At 31.1% G+C, this 16,579-nt stretch overlaps 2 protein-coding genes across 3 annotated transcripts; both read right to left on the bottom strand.

Annotated features, from left to right (window-relative positions):
- Positions 1-5,471: 5,471 nt before the first annotated feature.
- On the bottom strand, positions 5,472-7,991 carry LOC114166924. The gene is made up of 3 exons (XM_028051814.1): positions 7,838-7,991; positions 6,488-6,519; positions 5,472-5,851 (listed from the first exon to the last, which is right to left on the bottom strand). The coding sequence occupies exons 1-3, from the start codon at positions 7,923-7,925 to the stop codon at positions 5,627-5,629; spliced, it is 345 nt and encodes a 114-aa protein (XP_027907615.1). The 5' UTR covers positions 7,926-7,991; the 3' UTR covers positions 5,472-5,626.
- Positions 7,992-14,021: 6,030 nt separating this feature from the next.
- Positions 14,022-15,676, bottom strand: LOC114173099 (protein CROWDED NUCLEI 2-like). 2 transcript variants are annotated; one of them, XM_028057320.1, is made up of 3 exons: positions 15,372-15,676; positions 14,939-15,172; positions 14,022-14,429 (listed from the first exon to the last, which is right to left on the bottom strand). In XM_028057320.1, the coding sequence occupies exons 1-3, from the start codon at positions 15,528-15,530 to the stop codon at positions 14,361-14,363; spliced, it is 462 nt and encodes a 153-aa protein (XP_027913121.1). In that variant the 5' UTR covers positions 15,531-15,676; the 3' UTR covers positions 14,022-14,360. The 2 variants fall into 2 exon arrangements, with proteins under 2 accessions (XP_027913121.1, XP_027913122.1); XM_028057321.1 differs by having other exon boundaries at positions 14,963-15,172.
- Positions 15,677-16,579: the final 903 nt, after the last annotated feature.

Here is a 16,579-nt window from a genome sequence, read left to right as displayed (position 1 = left end):
ATAAATAACAAGGTACGCTCCCTCATAACTGATGGAGGAAGTTGTGTAAATGTTGCTATCACAAAGGTAGTGAAAAAGCTTGGCTTGAAAATTGTCCTTCATGCCAAACCATATAAGTTATCATGGTTTAGTGAGAAGGATGAAATAAAAGTGAACAAACAAGTCCTCATTAATTTCTCAATTGGAAGTTATCAAGATGAGGTCCTTTGGGATGTTGTGCATATGGATGCTACTCACATTTTACTAGGAAGGCCATAACAATTTGACAAACAAATCTTTCAAGATGGCCATTCTAAGAAGTTTACTTTTAACTTCCAAGGCAAGAAAATCACATTGGTCCCTCTCACACCTCAAGAAGTTAGTGGGGATCAATTTAAAATGAAAAATAAAAGAACAAATAGAGGAGGAAATGCATGGGCAAGTAAAGGAGGCTAAGAAGAAGGGCATTATGATGTCCCACAAAAGAATGAAAAAGATAATGCTTGCCACAAGAATGTGTATGTAGCTTAGCCTAGTGTGTCATCTTTGTCCTTTCATAGTACAACCTCAAGTTATCTTAGAGACTTGTCATTAGTCTCAAATGAGTTTCAAAATGTGTTTCAAGGTCCTCCAAAGGGGCTTCCACCTCTAAGAGGGATTAAACACCAAATTAATTTTATATAAGGCTCATCTTTTACTACTAGGTCAGCGTATAGGGCTAACCCCAAGGAAGGTATAGAGATCCAAAAGCAAGTGAGAAAGTTAATGGGAAAAGGATGGATGCAACATAGCATGACACCTTATGCAATGCCTATGATTCTTATCCTTAAAAAGGATAGGAGTTGGAGGATGTGAATAGATTGTACGACCATCAACAACATCACCATAAAGTATATGCATCTCATTCCTAGGTCAAATGACTTGCTTGATGAGTTACATGGTGCCACCATATTCTCCAAAATAGACTTAAAGAGTAGGTACAATAAAATTAGATTCAAACAGAGAGATAAATTGAAAATGGCCTTCAAGACTAAGTTTGGTTTGTATGAGTGATTAGCCATGCCTTTTGGTTTGACCAATTCACCTAGTACCTTCATTATGCTCATGCATCATGTGCTCAGAGAGATCATATGCAAATATGTTGTGCTTTACTTTGATGATATTATCATCTATAGTTTGTCTAGGGAAGAGCAAATACATCATTTGAGGAATGAACTAGAGATCCTGAGGAAGTAATCCTGGTATGCTAATAAAGAAAAATGTGTCTTTGGGATGGATCATGTGATCTTTTAAGGGTTCATGGTGAACTCCAAAAGAGTTCATGTGGATTGAGAGAAAATGTTGGCATTTAGAGATTAGCCAACCCTAAAAGTCGTGAGTGAGTTTAGAAGCTTTCATGGGTTGGCTAGTTTCAATAGGAGGTTTGCTCCAAACTTTAGTACTATAGATGCCCCTTTGAATGAGTTGGTGAAGAAGCGTGTGGACTTTAAATGGGGTAATGATCAAGCAAAGGCCTTTACAACTTAAAGAAAAATTGATCAATACACCACTTTTAGTCATTCTCAACTTCTCTAAATCACTTGAGGTTGAATGTGATGCCTCCAATATGGGTTTTAGGGTTGTGTTTCTCAAAGAGGGACACCACAACCTACTTTAGTGAGAAGTTGAAGGGAAGTCGCACCAATTACTCCTCCTATGACACAGAGCTCTATGCTCATGTGAGATCCTTGCAAACTTGGCAACACTACCTTCTTTCAAAGCAATGTTTGATCCATAGTGATCATGAATCCCTTAAATTTTTGAAAAATCAAGGCAAGTTAAGCAACCGGCATGCAAGGTGGGTAGAATTCATAGAACAACTCCTATGTGATCAAACATAAGCAAGGAAATAGTAATGTTGTGGCTAATGGCCTATCTAAGCGTCACTCCTTACTCCCATCTTTGAAACCATTTTTTTAGCTTTAATCCCATAAAGGTGTTGTATCCCAAGGATGATCACTTTTCCTCTATCCATAGTGAGTGCCACTTAGGGATAAGTAAGGCCTTTTACCTACATCATGACTATCTTTTAAGAAGTTAGAGGCTTTGCATATCGAAAGGTTATTTAAAGGCCTCACTCATAAAAGAGGCAAATGAAGGGGGTTTAATGGGGGCATATTAGGGACACAAAGACTCTAGAAGTCTTGGAAGAGCACTTCTTTTGGCCTCACACGAGAAAGTATGTTAAGAAACATCGTGAAAGTTACATAGCATGCAAGAGAAGCAAGTCTAAACCTCAACCACGTGAGAATGACCGTCGACCAAAATGCACGAAAAAAGTTAAAATGAGACAATGTGGATGCTCAGCTAGTATGGACAATGGCGCATGAAGAAGGCTAAAACCAGAGAGAGAGAGATAAATGCATTTGGTGCAAGAATAGAAATGGGGTGAACAGGGTTTTTAATAATGGGTGTATATGGAATTGTCGTTGTTTCCTTCTTATGGCACTTTTAATGACGGTTGTGTAGAAGAACCATCGTTGTTTCCTTCCTCTAGCACTTTTAATGATGATTTTTTTAATCTTCGTGGAAAACTTTGATTTTATTACAAAAATGTCACCTTGTTTCATTTTACTACATTGATTTTTTAGCCATCGTTATATCAGGTTATGGAAGTCTATTTTTGCACTAGGGCATCCCTCTATCGTAGACTTTGTCACACATGCTGATAAATTAAGGAAGGAGATGGAGTTGGTGATTCTAGAGGCCGCGATTGTAGTGGAATCCAAAGCCAATACATCTCACAATGCTAATGCGCACGTGATTCCCATTCATTGTGGTGAGACTTTAGGTATTTTCTCGAACCCTAATTTGGTTATGCTTATCTTTTGGGCTTTAATTGTAGCAAATAGTATGAAACAAACCATGTGTTCAATTTTATGCTATTGTTGTCCAATTGATGTTTACGTTAGACGAGTGATTCCACTAAGCTAGTGCATGATAGATTCTCTTAAGTTACGTTTTTACCATTTGCAGTTTGCATTTCTTCCTAATTCGCAATTTAAATGGTGACAGACTTGTGAATACTTGACATAATAGTTTGAACTTACTATGTCAGGGTTATCAACACTTGACTTTCTAATTCTATGTTAGGTGTTCAACAATATATCATAATAAGTATGTTAGAATTGCATAGCAAAATATTCGTGTTTGGACAAAACCAAGAAAAGGGTGAATTGGTTTCTTAATAAAACTTGTTCTTATTTTAAAAGTTTTCCCCTCTTTAGAACCTGATTCAACAAAAAGTGCAAGTGCAACTCCTTTAAGATAATCAATAGATATTTATAGAGAGTAGGGAAAGAGAAAATTTCACTGAGTATTTTTATATTGGTTCGGATCGAAAGACCCTAAGTCCAGTTGTTAATCTCTCTAAAGAAGGATTAACTCAAACACTAAACCAAACTTAAAATCGCATAAGAAAGAGTTTAAGGTTTACAAAACACCCCTCTTTCCTTTGAGTCACACAAAGATGAATAGTTTCTCCTAGCAACAGCGGCATAACTCAATCACACAAGAACCCACTTGGTGAAAGTTATCACTTTACCCACACTAGGTTTTTCAAAACCCCTTTTGACAAGCACAAAGAGTTTCTCTAGTATTCACGACTCTAAACATATGAATGACAAGTTTTTTTTTAAGTTAGGTTTCCCCAAAATATATAGACTTCTTATTTGAAAATTAGGTCAACAATATGAAAAGTCAAGTTACAACTGTCGTTGATAACTGATTATTGAAAGAGATAATTGATTATCACGAAACTTTTCTGAAAACAATTTTTCACTATGATAATTGATTACCAATAGTGATTAATCGATTATCAGAAAAAAATTTCTGGAACACTTGATTTTAGTTGGATAATCGATTATCATTAGTGATAATCGATTATCACATAACATTTTGGAGAAATAAAAAATTTTTCTTGATTGATCTTTGTACATGTTGTTTTGTGACTCTCTAGGCTAAGTCCTACAAATAAATTATTCACTAATATATAACTTATTACAAATGTTAATTAAATACATAAGCAAAATACAAATCTTCTAATATCTTTATCTTTCTTTGGACTTTCTTTTATCATCATCAAAATTTACTTTTGAAGAATATCTCCATCATCTTTTTCTTTTGCCAACAAAGTTAACTTATTATGTCAAGTGTTAACATATAGGTCATAGTAAGTTGGACTTATTATGATGCATATTTGAACACTTAACATAGCAAGCTCAACTTATGCTAAGTCATTCGAGACATCATAGAAAAAACTTATTTTCCACATTGTCTACAACTATGACACTAGAATAACTGACATAGTAAGCTCTATAAACATGATATAGTATGTGCCGTGTACTAGTGACACTAAATCCTCTAAAACAAAGACTTATAAAAATTACTAATGAGTTTTAGAAGTCTCCTTTTAGAAAGTGAGAGGGTTGACTAATGACAAATCTCTAATATGTTGTTAGTTGTTTGCATTTTTTTAGGCACATGAAGTTCAAAATTTGGAATGTTTTACGTGAATGACATCATAGGTAATAATATATGTAATCTATCCATTTAGTTGTTTTTTTCATAATAGATATTATTCACTTATATATATACAATGCATTTTTATCATAGATTTGATGCAATCTTTCCTTGTTTTTATTTTCTTTTTTCTTATTTATTTTTTATTTTTTTAATAGTATCTATATGTAATGACACTTATGTCTAACGTGAACTTATTTGAAAAAACAAATAAAAAATTATATACATATATGCTTGTCTTCTCTGTTTTGAGTATAAGGCTAAAGAATGTTTAAGTCTGGCTTTTTAACGCATCACCTCTTAGACCGCTAATCTAAATCTGTCTTCTCTTTGCATAAACAACAAATAAGAGAACGTTGTTTTCCGATAAAGTTCTTCAAAATTTCTAGACACACAATTTAACCTCCTTCTTATATCCAATTTAACCTCCTTCTTATATCCAATTTACTTGAACTTTCTTACGTTTAAAACAGTAATAGCACAAAACGAAAATTAAGAAAAAAATTAAAAACATTTTCTATAACGAAAAGTTGCAAAAATAAATTTAAAAGTGTTACTTTTCAATTTCCCTTTTTACTTTCACCTTATATTTTTCTTTCTTTATTTCATATTCTAAAACCTAAGAACACTATTTAACACTATAATTTACAAGTCATTCTAAAGTTTAAAACTTAAATAATTTATTATTTCTTGACTCCAATTTTAAATTGTTTTTTAAGTGTAAAAAAAGTTAGAGGAAATATTACTTTAGTCTCATCAAATAAAATTACATTTATTTTCAAAAATTTTCATTAAAATTTAAAAAAAAATGTATCATATTCCGTAGACAATTATATAACCGGAACAACAAAATTCTAGTTTAACAGCTAGAGAAGGAAAAGGAGAGTGATACATCTCAGTTATTCGTAAATACTTCTTTAACTTAACTCATTTAACATGTTTGTTTACAGTACATGGAAGACCATAACCACTTCTATAAGTTCATATATGTAGTAAATTAAGAAACACTAAATGATTATATATAAAAAATAAAAATAAAAAAAAACACAACCAAATATGTTCCATTAAGAGGATGAAGTTTAAGAATTCATTTGTTATTCTTAGGTGGATGGTGCACTGGTCGATAATAATCAGCAGTAAAAGCAGCAGTAAAAGCCAAGGGACCCCCATTAACCTCATAAGGCAAACGTCTTCTACCATTTCTTTTTTCTTCAGGAATCGCAGAACACTTCACCTTCCCATATTTATTCATATCAAGCTTTGCGAAGCTTTTCACTCTAGTACTTTTCGTAACCCTAGTTGCAACACTTGCCTGTTAAATTCAAAATATATGGCAGAAAAATAAAGCTTTTTAGTCTGTGAAATGGTAAGTTATCCTTTATGAAATCAACTCTTAACACGGTTTTAAATTGCATTCCTAGACTACAGGTTCATTTACTTACTGCACTTCCACTGCATGAGCCACATTTTCTTTTTTAATTTATATAGTAACAACTTTAACTGTGATTTGAAACCAATTAGTAGGGGTTTAATTTTGAAAACAAGAAGAAAATGTTAAAAATAGATTCACAGAAATTGAAATTAGTTTGTCAGTAAGGAACTTTATTATAAAAGTTCTCTTACATTAATTTCTTTAAAAACTGTTTTTTCTTTAATTTTTGTATTAACTAATTTTAATTTTTATTCTTATGATTTTCTAAAATTATTTATAAAACCGTTTAGCTACAAAAATACTTAACATAATATTTTTTTTTGGAAAGAAAAATAATCTAGTATCATATTTCTGTGTAAATGTTAGAATACTCCAAGTCTATTATAAATTTAAATATTATTCTTTGTTGATGAAAAAAATCTACAATCATATATAGACTTAAATAGTTTGGTTCAAACGCTATCAAACATTCCCTTGAAATATATCATCCCATATTTCAAATGTATATTCATTTACCTTTATATCCGGAATTTCATCAACTGCAACACCTGCATTTTCCACCATTTTGTGGTCAATACATTTCTCCCAACAATGTTAATTTCATCATCTATAGAAAGTAATTAAGGACTTGGTGGAAGGAGCTTCTCAATAAGAATCTTTATAAAAAGAAAATTTGACTTTGGCATAAATTAAAATTAATTTGTGTAAATTAAAAATAAAAAGTTAAAGAAGTTAAATGATAATTAAAGGATTTTTTTTTAGCTTCTAAGTAAATTTTTTTTATCAACAATTGATTGAGTACAATAAACATATTTCACTTTTAATATAATAAGAAAAAAATTACAAATTTACTACTAAAATTTTAGTTTTATCAATTTTATACGAATTTTTAGTGATTAAGTTAATAGAACATAATTTAGTTTTTAGTAATTATCATATGTGTATATTAAACGAAACTAACCATTCTATATGAAATGAAGTTCAAACAAAAATACCATTTAAAGTTATCGTATAAAAGTTGTAGTTTTCTTTTATTGTAGTGAAAACTAAATATCTCAATACTTGTAAGACTATTTATCCTAAAACATTTTACTAAAAGAACATAAAAATAATAGAATGAAATTTAACATATTTATAAATAAATTAATCACAACTCAGGAAATTAATTTTACTTTCCTTTACTTTACTTCTATTTGTTTCATTACTAAACATGGAATATGCCAATATTTACCATAAGATTATTTGTCTTAAAATATTTTATAAAAAAATAGAATAAAATAAAATTGACTTATTTATAAATACATTAATTATATCAAGAAATCAATTTCATTTTCCTTCAATTTTACTTTAGAAATCATTGTGAACACTATAAAAAAAAATGACTTTAGATAACACTAAATGACACCGCATGTATAAAAATGTGGTCTAAACATAGTAAAATGTGGTCTAAAATACACTAAAAATTAAAGCTTTTAGATTAGAAATATTTTCTCCCTCCTTTTTTGATTGAAAATGCAAAACTTAGTTCCAAAAACGCAAATATTTGAATTTTTTCCCTCCGATTGAAAATGCCAAGAGCTTATAACGTTGAAAATGTGAAGTTTTGAAAAATATGTACATCAAAACCGTTGTCTTTTATGAAAATTTTAAGCAACGATTTAAAAATTGTTGTCGTACTGAAAAACGTGGCCTATTAACTATGTTCACCTAGACTACACTTAAAAAATTGTTGTCTAAACTTTAGCCAACGATTTTTCTGATTTAACTTATAATTTTGTGTTGTTGTCTGAAGCGATTTTTTTTGTAATGGAAGAAATTTGTCACAAATAATAATAGAAACATATATACACCAAATGAAAGAAATACCTTTAGGGTTCAACCGTGCAGTGGAGAACCAGGCAGCACAAAGAAATACAAACACAACACAAGCTGCAGTGTTCTTGATTAGCACCATCACAGTCTCTGATATAACTTGTATAAGTAATGCTATTCCTTTCGGAAGGTAAAGCTTTACCTTAAAATGAAATTGCGTAAAAGAGAAATCAGTTCCAAAGGGTAAGTTTTCATTTATAGGAAGTGAAGGAAAACCCAAGTCAAAATTAACCAACAATTCCTTAATACAACGAACTAAATCCATGTGATCAAATTTAAATTATTCATATACCTATAAAATTCAAGGGCAACTTTTAGAAGCTATCGTGCAACAACTAGTCCTTGTTGAACGTTCAAATATTTCAAATGCTTGGGAACTAAAACTATTTCTCAATCCCAATAATTACAACTTCAATGAATCCCCACTCCAAGCATCGATAGATGTATATTTTGTAGTCTTTATATGTGTTCTCTGTTGGTCTAGCAAAAAAGAAATCATTAAATTTGGTTCTATCAATTCTAAAATTTATTTTTGTCATTATTTAATACTGAATTATTAGCATCTAATTCTTTAAAATTAATGGAATATTTTTTTTTGAGTGCCTAACAGGAAAACAAATACCATATTTATAAAAATGGAAAAAACATTAAGTAAATAATAGTCGTGGATATCAGGAACAAAAGTTTTAAGAAGGTTTGAGAATTTCTATGTGAATCGGTGGTCCAGAGAATGTATCGAACAGTGGCATTAGAATTGCAGAGAGGTTAAAACACCACGTAGTGCCACCATTCTTGGGATAGGAGAGAGTTCAGAAAGGGTTGACAACAGAGATGGTGTTACTCGTGATAACGTGGAATTGAAGCTTTCTGTGTTTTGCGTCTGTCTACCACCATTCAATCAACGAGAAAAAACTATGTGCTTTAATTTCCCTAGGCAGGCACACTACGTTAAACAATGTGATTCACGAATAATTAAATTAAGGTACTAGATTTCCCATGTAATAGAACATGACCATTTTGCAGTTCAAGGTGTACACATATTGTCCCACAAAAACAAGTTATTTAGTAATAACTACTGACTAACCGAAGGAAAAACAACAACACAAATAATACACTAGATAAAGTAGTGAATATAATTTCTCTTAACTTGCAAAAACATATGAGGAACAACTATCAAATAGCAAAGAGCAGCAATAATAAATCACCACAATCACAAATAAATATATCAAAATTTTAATGTGAAAAACTTCTCAAATCAAGAGTAAAAATCACAAGTCGTCCAAACCAAAAAAATAGCTTCACTATGATCAACTCTATTGTTTTGTCTCTCTTCTTATTTTGCAGCCCCTCTCCACTAGGTTAGGTGAGACATGGACTTCTCAAGTTTTGGGCATTTTCTCCTCACAGGAAAGGAGCCCAATACCCAACAAATCCCCCCTCACAACTATGTGAAGATAACTGCTAAATCGACGATCTCACAAAAAACTTTAAACGTCCCTCTTGGCAACGCTTTAGTCATCATATCAGCACCATTATCATCTGTATGAACTTTTTCCAACGCCAACAACTTAGCATCCAAAGCATCACGTACTCACATCAATATGTTCGGATCTAGAATGGAAAGTTGGATTCTTACCAAGATGGATAGCACTTTGACTATCAACAAATAATGGATAGTTATCTTACACAAAACTAAGCTCCTGCAAGAATTTCTTCAACCATAGCAACTCCTTGCATGCTTCAGTAATGGCAATGAACTCTGCCTTTATAGTAGACAATGCTACACACCTTTGCGGTCTTGATTGTCAAGTCATAGCCCCCTGCAAAATTAATCAAATAGCTCGAGGTTGACTTCTTGGAATCAATGTCTCCAACCATATTTAAATCTGAGTATCGCACCAAATTAGGCTTATCACCTCCAAAACAAAGCTTCATATCAATAATACCATGAAGATATCTCAAAATCCATTTCACAACATTCCAATGCTCTCTACCTGGGTTTGACAAAACCGATTGACTATACCAACAACATGTGCAATATCTGGTCTCGTGCACACACATACATTAAACTGCTCACCGCAGACGCATAAGTAACTCTGCTTATATATGCCTTCTCAACTTCATTTGAAGGACTCTATTACACTTAGTTTATAATGAGTAGCAAGAGGAGTGCTTACGACTTTCACATTTTCCATTTGGAATCTCTACAACACCCTTTTAATATAATGTTCATGTGATAGCTAAAGCTTTTTTTTCTTTTCTGTCTCTAATGATTATTATTTCAAGAATCTGTTTAGCAGCTCCTAAGTCCTTCATAGCAAATGACTTGCCCAATTGCTTCTTCAACCTGTTAATTTTGGAAACATCTTTCCCAACAATAAGCATGTCATCAACATATAATAACAAGATAATAAGGTCATCATAAAAAAAAATTTTAATAAAGACACAATGATTAGAAGTAGTCTTCTTGTAGCCTTGCTCACATATAATGAGTTTCAGGCCTCCTGCTACTCCCACCACAAGAGTCAGTCCGTTCTAAGTGAGACTACCTGACTCTTTAGAGTGTCAAGATGCAACCTTACCTTGAATCCTTACCAAATTATATAGATGGGGCACCACCATGAACTCCCACTAACAGGGGTCATGGAATTACGTCCCGACCATTGAAGCACCACCATGAGGTCTCACTTAGAGGCTCACGAAATTACGTACTGACAACATAACAATCATATTCAAACAATCATGTAATATTTATCATGCTTATAAATCTCATGCCAACCTTTATAATCAATCCTCAAACATGTTCCATGTTGAATCCATTCCAAATCATCCTTCCCAATCCATGAATATAGAAGTGTAATTCATACCGACACCGTGCCACTTTGATTACCAACCATCTCATACAAGTCACATGCCAAGGTCATGTTAAACTTATCAATCACAGACCATAAACAATTCTACTCATACCCATTCACCCAATTCATGCTTTTAAAAGTAATTGAATCAATCCACAAGTTCAAGTTAAAGTAAGGAATTAAAATTCTGCAGCAATTTTCGCCTAAGCTAGACTGATCTCATTAAGCTAGACTGGTCTCGCTTAAGCTATAAATTCTTGCTTAAGCTAGACTGATCTCGCTTAAGCTAGAAATTCTCGCTTAAGCTAGACTGATCTCGCTTAAGCTAGAAACTCTCGCTTAAGCTAGAATGATCACGCTTAAGCTAAAATCTCTCGCTTAAGCTAAACTGAAAGATTTTCACTAGTTTCAACATGTAAAACACAAAATCCCAAACAACAAAAATTTAAGAAAACACAAGCACGTTGTATAAAACGTTGGCATCATATTTCACGCTTTATAAGGGTGAACAAATCAATCATGGGAGCATACAAACATTTAAACAATTGTGTTGTCAATCTCGCTCAAGCTAAGGAGCTCTCGCTCAAGCTAAGGAGCTCCCGCTCAGGTGACAGGGGTGTCTCGCTCAAGCGAAAAGCTTTCGCTTAAGCGAGATTGAAAACAGAGAGTACTTCGAGTTCTCGCTCAAGCTAGCCCATCTCGCTCAAGCGAGAGGCCTTCGCTCAGGCGAGCACTCGAAACTAAAGGGGGCGAGTTACTGCCATGCTCGCTTAGGCGAGAGCTCCTCGCTTAGGGGAGAGTTTTCCGTTTGGGCGAGAAACAGCTCGCTTAGGTAAGCATATCAGATCTCACATGCTCTCAGGCATGCAAAGCCAAAAGTCCATTCATAAACAATACACAAATTATTTTCACACCATCAAAAGCACATCAAATCATCAAGAGCACCCAACAGAACCAAAACAGGCACATTATTTATAAAAGCATAAAAAAATCCTAGCTTCCCTTACCTAGAAAGAGCTAGCCAAAAGACTCGTATACCCAAACAATAAGCACCACAACTCTGGGAACAACTTACTAAGCTGGAAAAAATGGTAGAACAGAGGAAAACAAAAGGTTACCAAGAGGGACCCTTGTTGGAACTAAGACAACAATGCTAGAAAAAAATGGAAGTATGAGATGAGGGATAACTTACGTGAAGAAGGAATGAGTTCGAACTAGCTTCACCATGGTGGTACTAAGCCCTAGCAGAGTTTCTATGAAGAGGAAAGGTAAGGGTGAAAGCATTGATTTTGGCAAGTGAGTGCAGAATGAAGGACCTTGGCTGCTTTAGGGGCCTTGACACCCTATGGACTAGCCTTTAGGCCCAACTAATTAGGGTGGACCTTTAAAAATAAGGACAGAAAATAAAGTGGGTCTTATATTAATTATTTTACACAAACCAAAAACAAATAACAAAATTATTTAAATACAATAATGAAATGGTTTTAAATTATTTTAGTTATTTCCTTCATTTTTAAATTATTTTAGTTATTTCCTTCATTTTTAAATTATTTTTAAAAATTTGAAATGTTTATAATATACAATTTTTAAAAATTACCCAAAATTAAAAGAAAACTATAATTTCAATATTTATAAACATCTATGAAAAATAATTAATACTACACAAATTATGAAAGAAAATTTTAAATTAAATTGACTTTTATATTTTCAAATTACACCTAAAATAACTTGCAGCGTGGCTCCGTTAGTGTACGCTACAAATATAATTATACGAACAAATTATTTTCTAATAATGGGACTGAACAAATTTATTATTTTCATTAAATAAATATATTTTATGTTCAATTATACTTTATAAATTTTACATTATTTATTTATGTAAAAAAATAAACACTTTATCATAAATTCTTATAAAGAAATCAAAATACAAAAATATAAATAAAAAATAAGTTCCTACTTCCACTTACTTTTTTAATTTTAAATATTCAATAAACATAAAAAAATAAATAATACAACACCACCTCAAATATTATACTTTAATTGTTTTTACTTTTGTTACCTCTATTATAGTTCATAATTTTCTTTTTCCAAAATCACTATTATAAAAAAATTTACTCAACAAATTAAAAAAAATAAAATTAACTTTTATATTTTCAAATTACACATAAAATAACTTAATACACAATATTGTATCTATTTTTAAGTCAACAAATTCAAAAAGAAAATAAATAACATTTATTTTTTTATTTTTCTAAAAAACACCTAAAATAACTAAAAACATAATACTAATTTTTTTTTAAAATTTTTTTAACCTCTAATTCAATCATTTTTTGAAAAAACGAAAATAAAATAATAACACCTAAAACTATTTTTTAAAAGAATTTCAAAAATTCTAATTCTAATTCATTTAAAAAAACAGTTTAGAATTCATATCTGGAACCGAATTCTGATGGGAATTAAAAAAAAAAATGCAACATGACTGATGGAATTCGGGTTCTTGGGACTGAATTTCCAAAGTCAAACACAAACTGTGCTACTTGTGTATAATTTATGTGCAGTGTTTTATGTGAGTGAAAATAAAGGGAAATCGTGCTATGTGCGTAAAAAAATATTGGTCTCTCATGTTCTTCTGGTTTTGACCTTTCCACTTTATCCAAAAAGTGGGCTTTGGCATCACATTGTGTAAGCAAAAGAAACTCAAGATTTTAATATTTTTAGTTGTTGCAAACTTGCAAAGTATAATTCATATATATAGTTAGGATCTAAAAGTAAAATCAAATTCCATCTTGGTCAACTTTTTGCACAATGAAACTTAATCAGTCCCTACGGTTAAATTTCATATTCTTATTATTAATTTCAGATCATGAATGAATAGAAAATTTTATATGATTTCAAAATTATTTAATAATTTATTGCATAACTTAATTTTAATAGACAATATAATATTTAAAAATATGTAGTTTTTCACTATTAGAAATTTAATAAGCAGAGTCATTAAGAGAATATAACAAATTTCAACAGAAGAACCGGTTAAATTTTCCTTCTATAAAAAAATATTGAGCATTTAGTTTAATTAAGTTTTACATCTTGTGTAAACTAATCCTAACTCATGCATATATGCATCACAAAGTACTGTCAGATCATGGCCAACAATTAATGTTTTCCTCAACAAGTCATGTATGGCTTGGGTTTGATTGATCCTTGGTTTTCAGGTATAGTTGATTGAACTTTCTTTCCATACCATTGGCCACTACTGTGTATCTAACTTGTGCTCTTTATTGAAAGAAATTCGACAACTACTCTGCTCAAGCATGGAGATTATATACCAAGCACACTTATGCAGAAGTATTGGGTCTGACAGGGCCAAGCCAGAGAAGAATAAACTGTACAACTTTGCAATTGCAAATCACACTAAAAGAAGAAGAAAAACGTAAACTGTTTAAGGCATACAAAATATATCCACGACAGAATCAGGGCATAGGATATTATTTCTCGTTTTCTTGACATGTAAGCCTTAATAGAAAATATTGGGATCCCCTTCTTGCAATTTGATATCCACCTCTGCATTCTTTCTGTTTATCTCAGAAATCTAAGCCATTGAATCAAGCATTCTCTTGTCAATCACGAAATACTTCTCATATCCAAGAACCAATGCATTTGCTTCAGCTTTGTATGTGAGGAATACTGAACTTGTGTATAGTCTTCTTGCATTGCATCAGAGCTCTCTCAAGCTGCAATTGATCGATTTTCACAACATCACCATAAAATGAAGTAACATCTAAACAGATATCTCAAGCAGCAATCCAAAAAAAAAAAACACTGCAAAAGTATTGAAATAAACTGATGAAATATTGAACAACATGAAGTGCAATAAGGAAAGGTAACATGTACCACATTAAAACATTTAAAACCTGGTTTAAGAAAGTGATTTCTGTTTTCACTAATAATTAGAAAATGTCAACTTCCTGTCTTCTCTCTTTCTTATACAATTCTTTGAAAGCAAGAAATCTGCTGAAGATAAAGTGAAAGTTTGCAAAAATTAGAAAAGACGGAAAATAAAAGTAGATAAAATTGTGATTTTCAATACCTAAAATTAAGGGGAAGGTGAGGTGAGACAAAAGAAAAAGTTAAATCCTAATCTACGATCAGCTCTTCCAAAACTAACCAAAGTAAAAGAAACACAACATCTTCAGAAATGGAGCAATGTGAGTAAGTACAGACAAATTCAAGAGAATCATACACTTGAAATAGAAACAAAACATACATCAGCCACACACTTCCTCTCCACGCTCAATGCTATCCTCAAACATCTCTCCCTTTGCTCAGCATCAAATAATGCAATTAAATGTCCTGACTGTTGTCGTTTGAGAATCTCCTCGGTTTCAGCTAGTTCTTGCCTCAGTTGATCATACTTTGAACTCCATTTTTTGTTCTCGATCAAGAGGAGGCCCATATTGTACTGGTAGTCAACAAGCTATAAAAAAAAAACGAAAGCAACAAAATAGGTATTCGATTAACAAACATCAGTGATAACAAGTGATTTCCAGCAGAGAAGCTCTTAAAAACAGGTATAACTATAATCCAAGCAAGTCCTAGTTTAAATAAGAATAATTTAAAGAAGAATTGTTACATAAGAAAGGAAAGAGAATCGTTTAATTGCATAATCAACGTACCTCTGTTTGGAGAGCGGAGATCTTCTCCGTAAGCGCTTCACGGTCCTTCTTCTGCGTGACTGCCTCATCCAGCAACCCTAACTCTTTGAAGCATCTCCAATCGTCAACTTTCCCCGCCGCCGCCGTAGAACATGGCTTTCTCTGTGGTGGTTGAGACATGACGGTTGTCGTTGCTAAATGTGGTTTGAAGAAAAAATGGTTCTCTCTAATGATTATCTCAAAAGCTAACAAATATGTGAAGAATTTTGGGAGGGACGGAAGTCGGAAAAAAAATTTTAATGAGTCCACCAATTTCTAATGTATGTGAGTGCACCAATTTCTATTCGAGCTATTATAGGTTATAGGTTGACAACTTTTTTTACAAAGTTTTGACAAACTTTCCTAGATAAAAAAATTATTTTATTACTTTATTTTAATTAAAAAATAAAAATTTAATCTATTTTAATTCCATTTTAAAAAACATTATTAAGTTTGTCAAAAAAAATATTATCAAAAAAAGATAATGTTTCTTTCTATTCACCTATTTTAAACTAGAGTGAACGCTCCTTCAAAAATAAATAACTCTTTTTAACAACTTCTTTCATATATATATATATATATATATATATATATATATATATATATATATATATATATATATATATATATATATATATATATAATCTATCAAATTAAAAAATAGGTTTTTCCTTTTTAATATTTTTAGTATATTTTTTCCTTATAACGATTTGTTTGATACATATAAACTCTTACCTTTTAATATTTAACATAAATATATTTTAAATTAGTTTAATTATATGTTGAGTCTCAAATAAATTTGAAAATTTTTTATTTAATTTCTATTAAATTTTGTGATTAAGAGCAATAATATTAAAAAAAATCAATTTAATTTCTTTTGTTAGGTTTTTCTTTAATTATATAATGTTATATATTGCCATCTGCTTAAATTTCATCATATAATTTTTTTTTTAATAATAATATAAGATCTCTTTAAGATTTAATAGTATTTAATGAAAATTATTCTTAAAAGAAACTAAAACTATATACAAAAGAAAAAAATTATAAATTATAAAAGTAGATTTATAAAATTATAAAATTATGAAATTATGAAATTATAAAATTATGAAATTATAAAATAGAATTTATAAAATTATAAATTTATAAGATTCTAGCATTATAAAATTAAGATAATTACAAATTATAAAATT

Source organism: Vigna unguiculata, chromosome 2 (genome assembly GCF_004118075.2).
Source record: "Vigna unguiculata cultivar IT97K-499-35 chromosome 2, ASM411807v1, whole genome shotgun sequence".
Classification (NCBI taxonomy): domain Eukaryota; kingdom Viridiplantae; phylum Streptophyta; class Magnoliopsida; order Fabales; family Fabaceae; genus Vigna; species Vigna unguiculata.
This window is presented reverse-complemented; position numbering and strand designations above follow the sequence as displayed.

Excerpts from the sequence above, each read along its gene's own strand:
- LOC114166924 (XM_028051814.1), bottom strand. The coding sequence starts at position 7,925 with ATGGTGCTAATCAAGAACACTGCAGCTTGTGTTGTGTTTGTATTTCTT. Across the intron at positions 6,520-7,837 it reads TGCACGGTTGAACCCTAAAG|GTGTTGCAGTTGATGAAATT; the intron begins GTATTTCTTTCA and ends TGGAAAATGCAG. Across the intron at positions 5,852-6,487 it reads ATGAAATTCCGGATATAAAG|GCAAGTGTTGCAACTAGGGT; the intron begins GTAAATGAATAT and ends TGAATTTAACAG.
- LOC114173099 (XM_028057320.1), bottom strand. The coding sequence starts at position 15,530 with ATGTCTCAACCACCACAGAGAAAGCCATGTTCTACGGCGGCGGCGGGG. Across the intron at positions 15,173-15,371 it reads TCTCCGCTCTCCAAACAGAG|CTTGTTGACTACCAGTACAA; the intron begins GTACGTTGATTA and ends TTTTTTTTATAG. Across the intron at positions 14,430-14,938 it reads GTTTTGTTTCTATTTCAAGT|CTTGAGAGAGCTCTGATGCA; the intron begins GTATGATTCTCT and ends GATCAATTGCAG.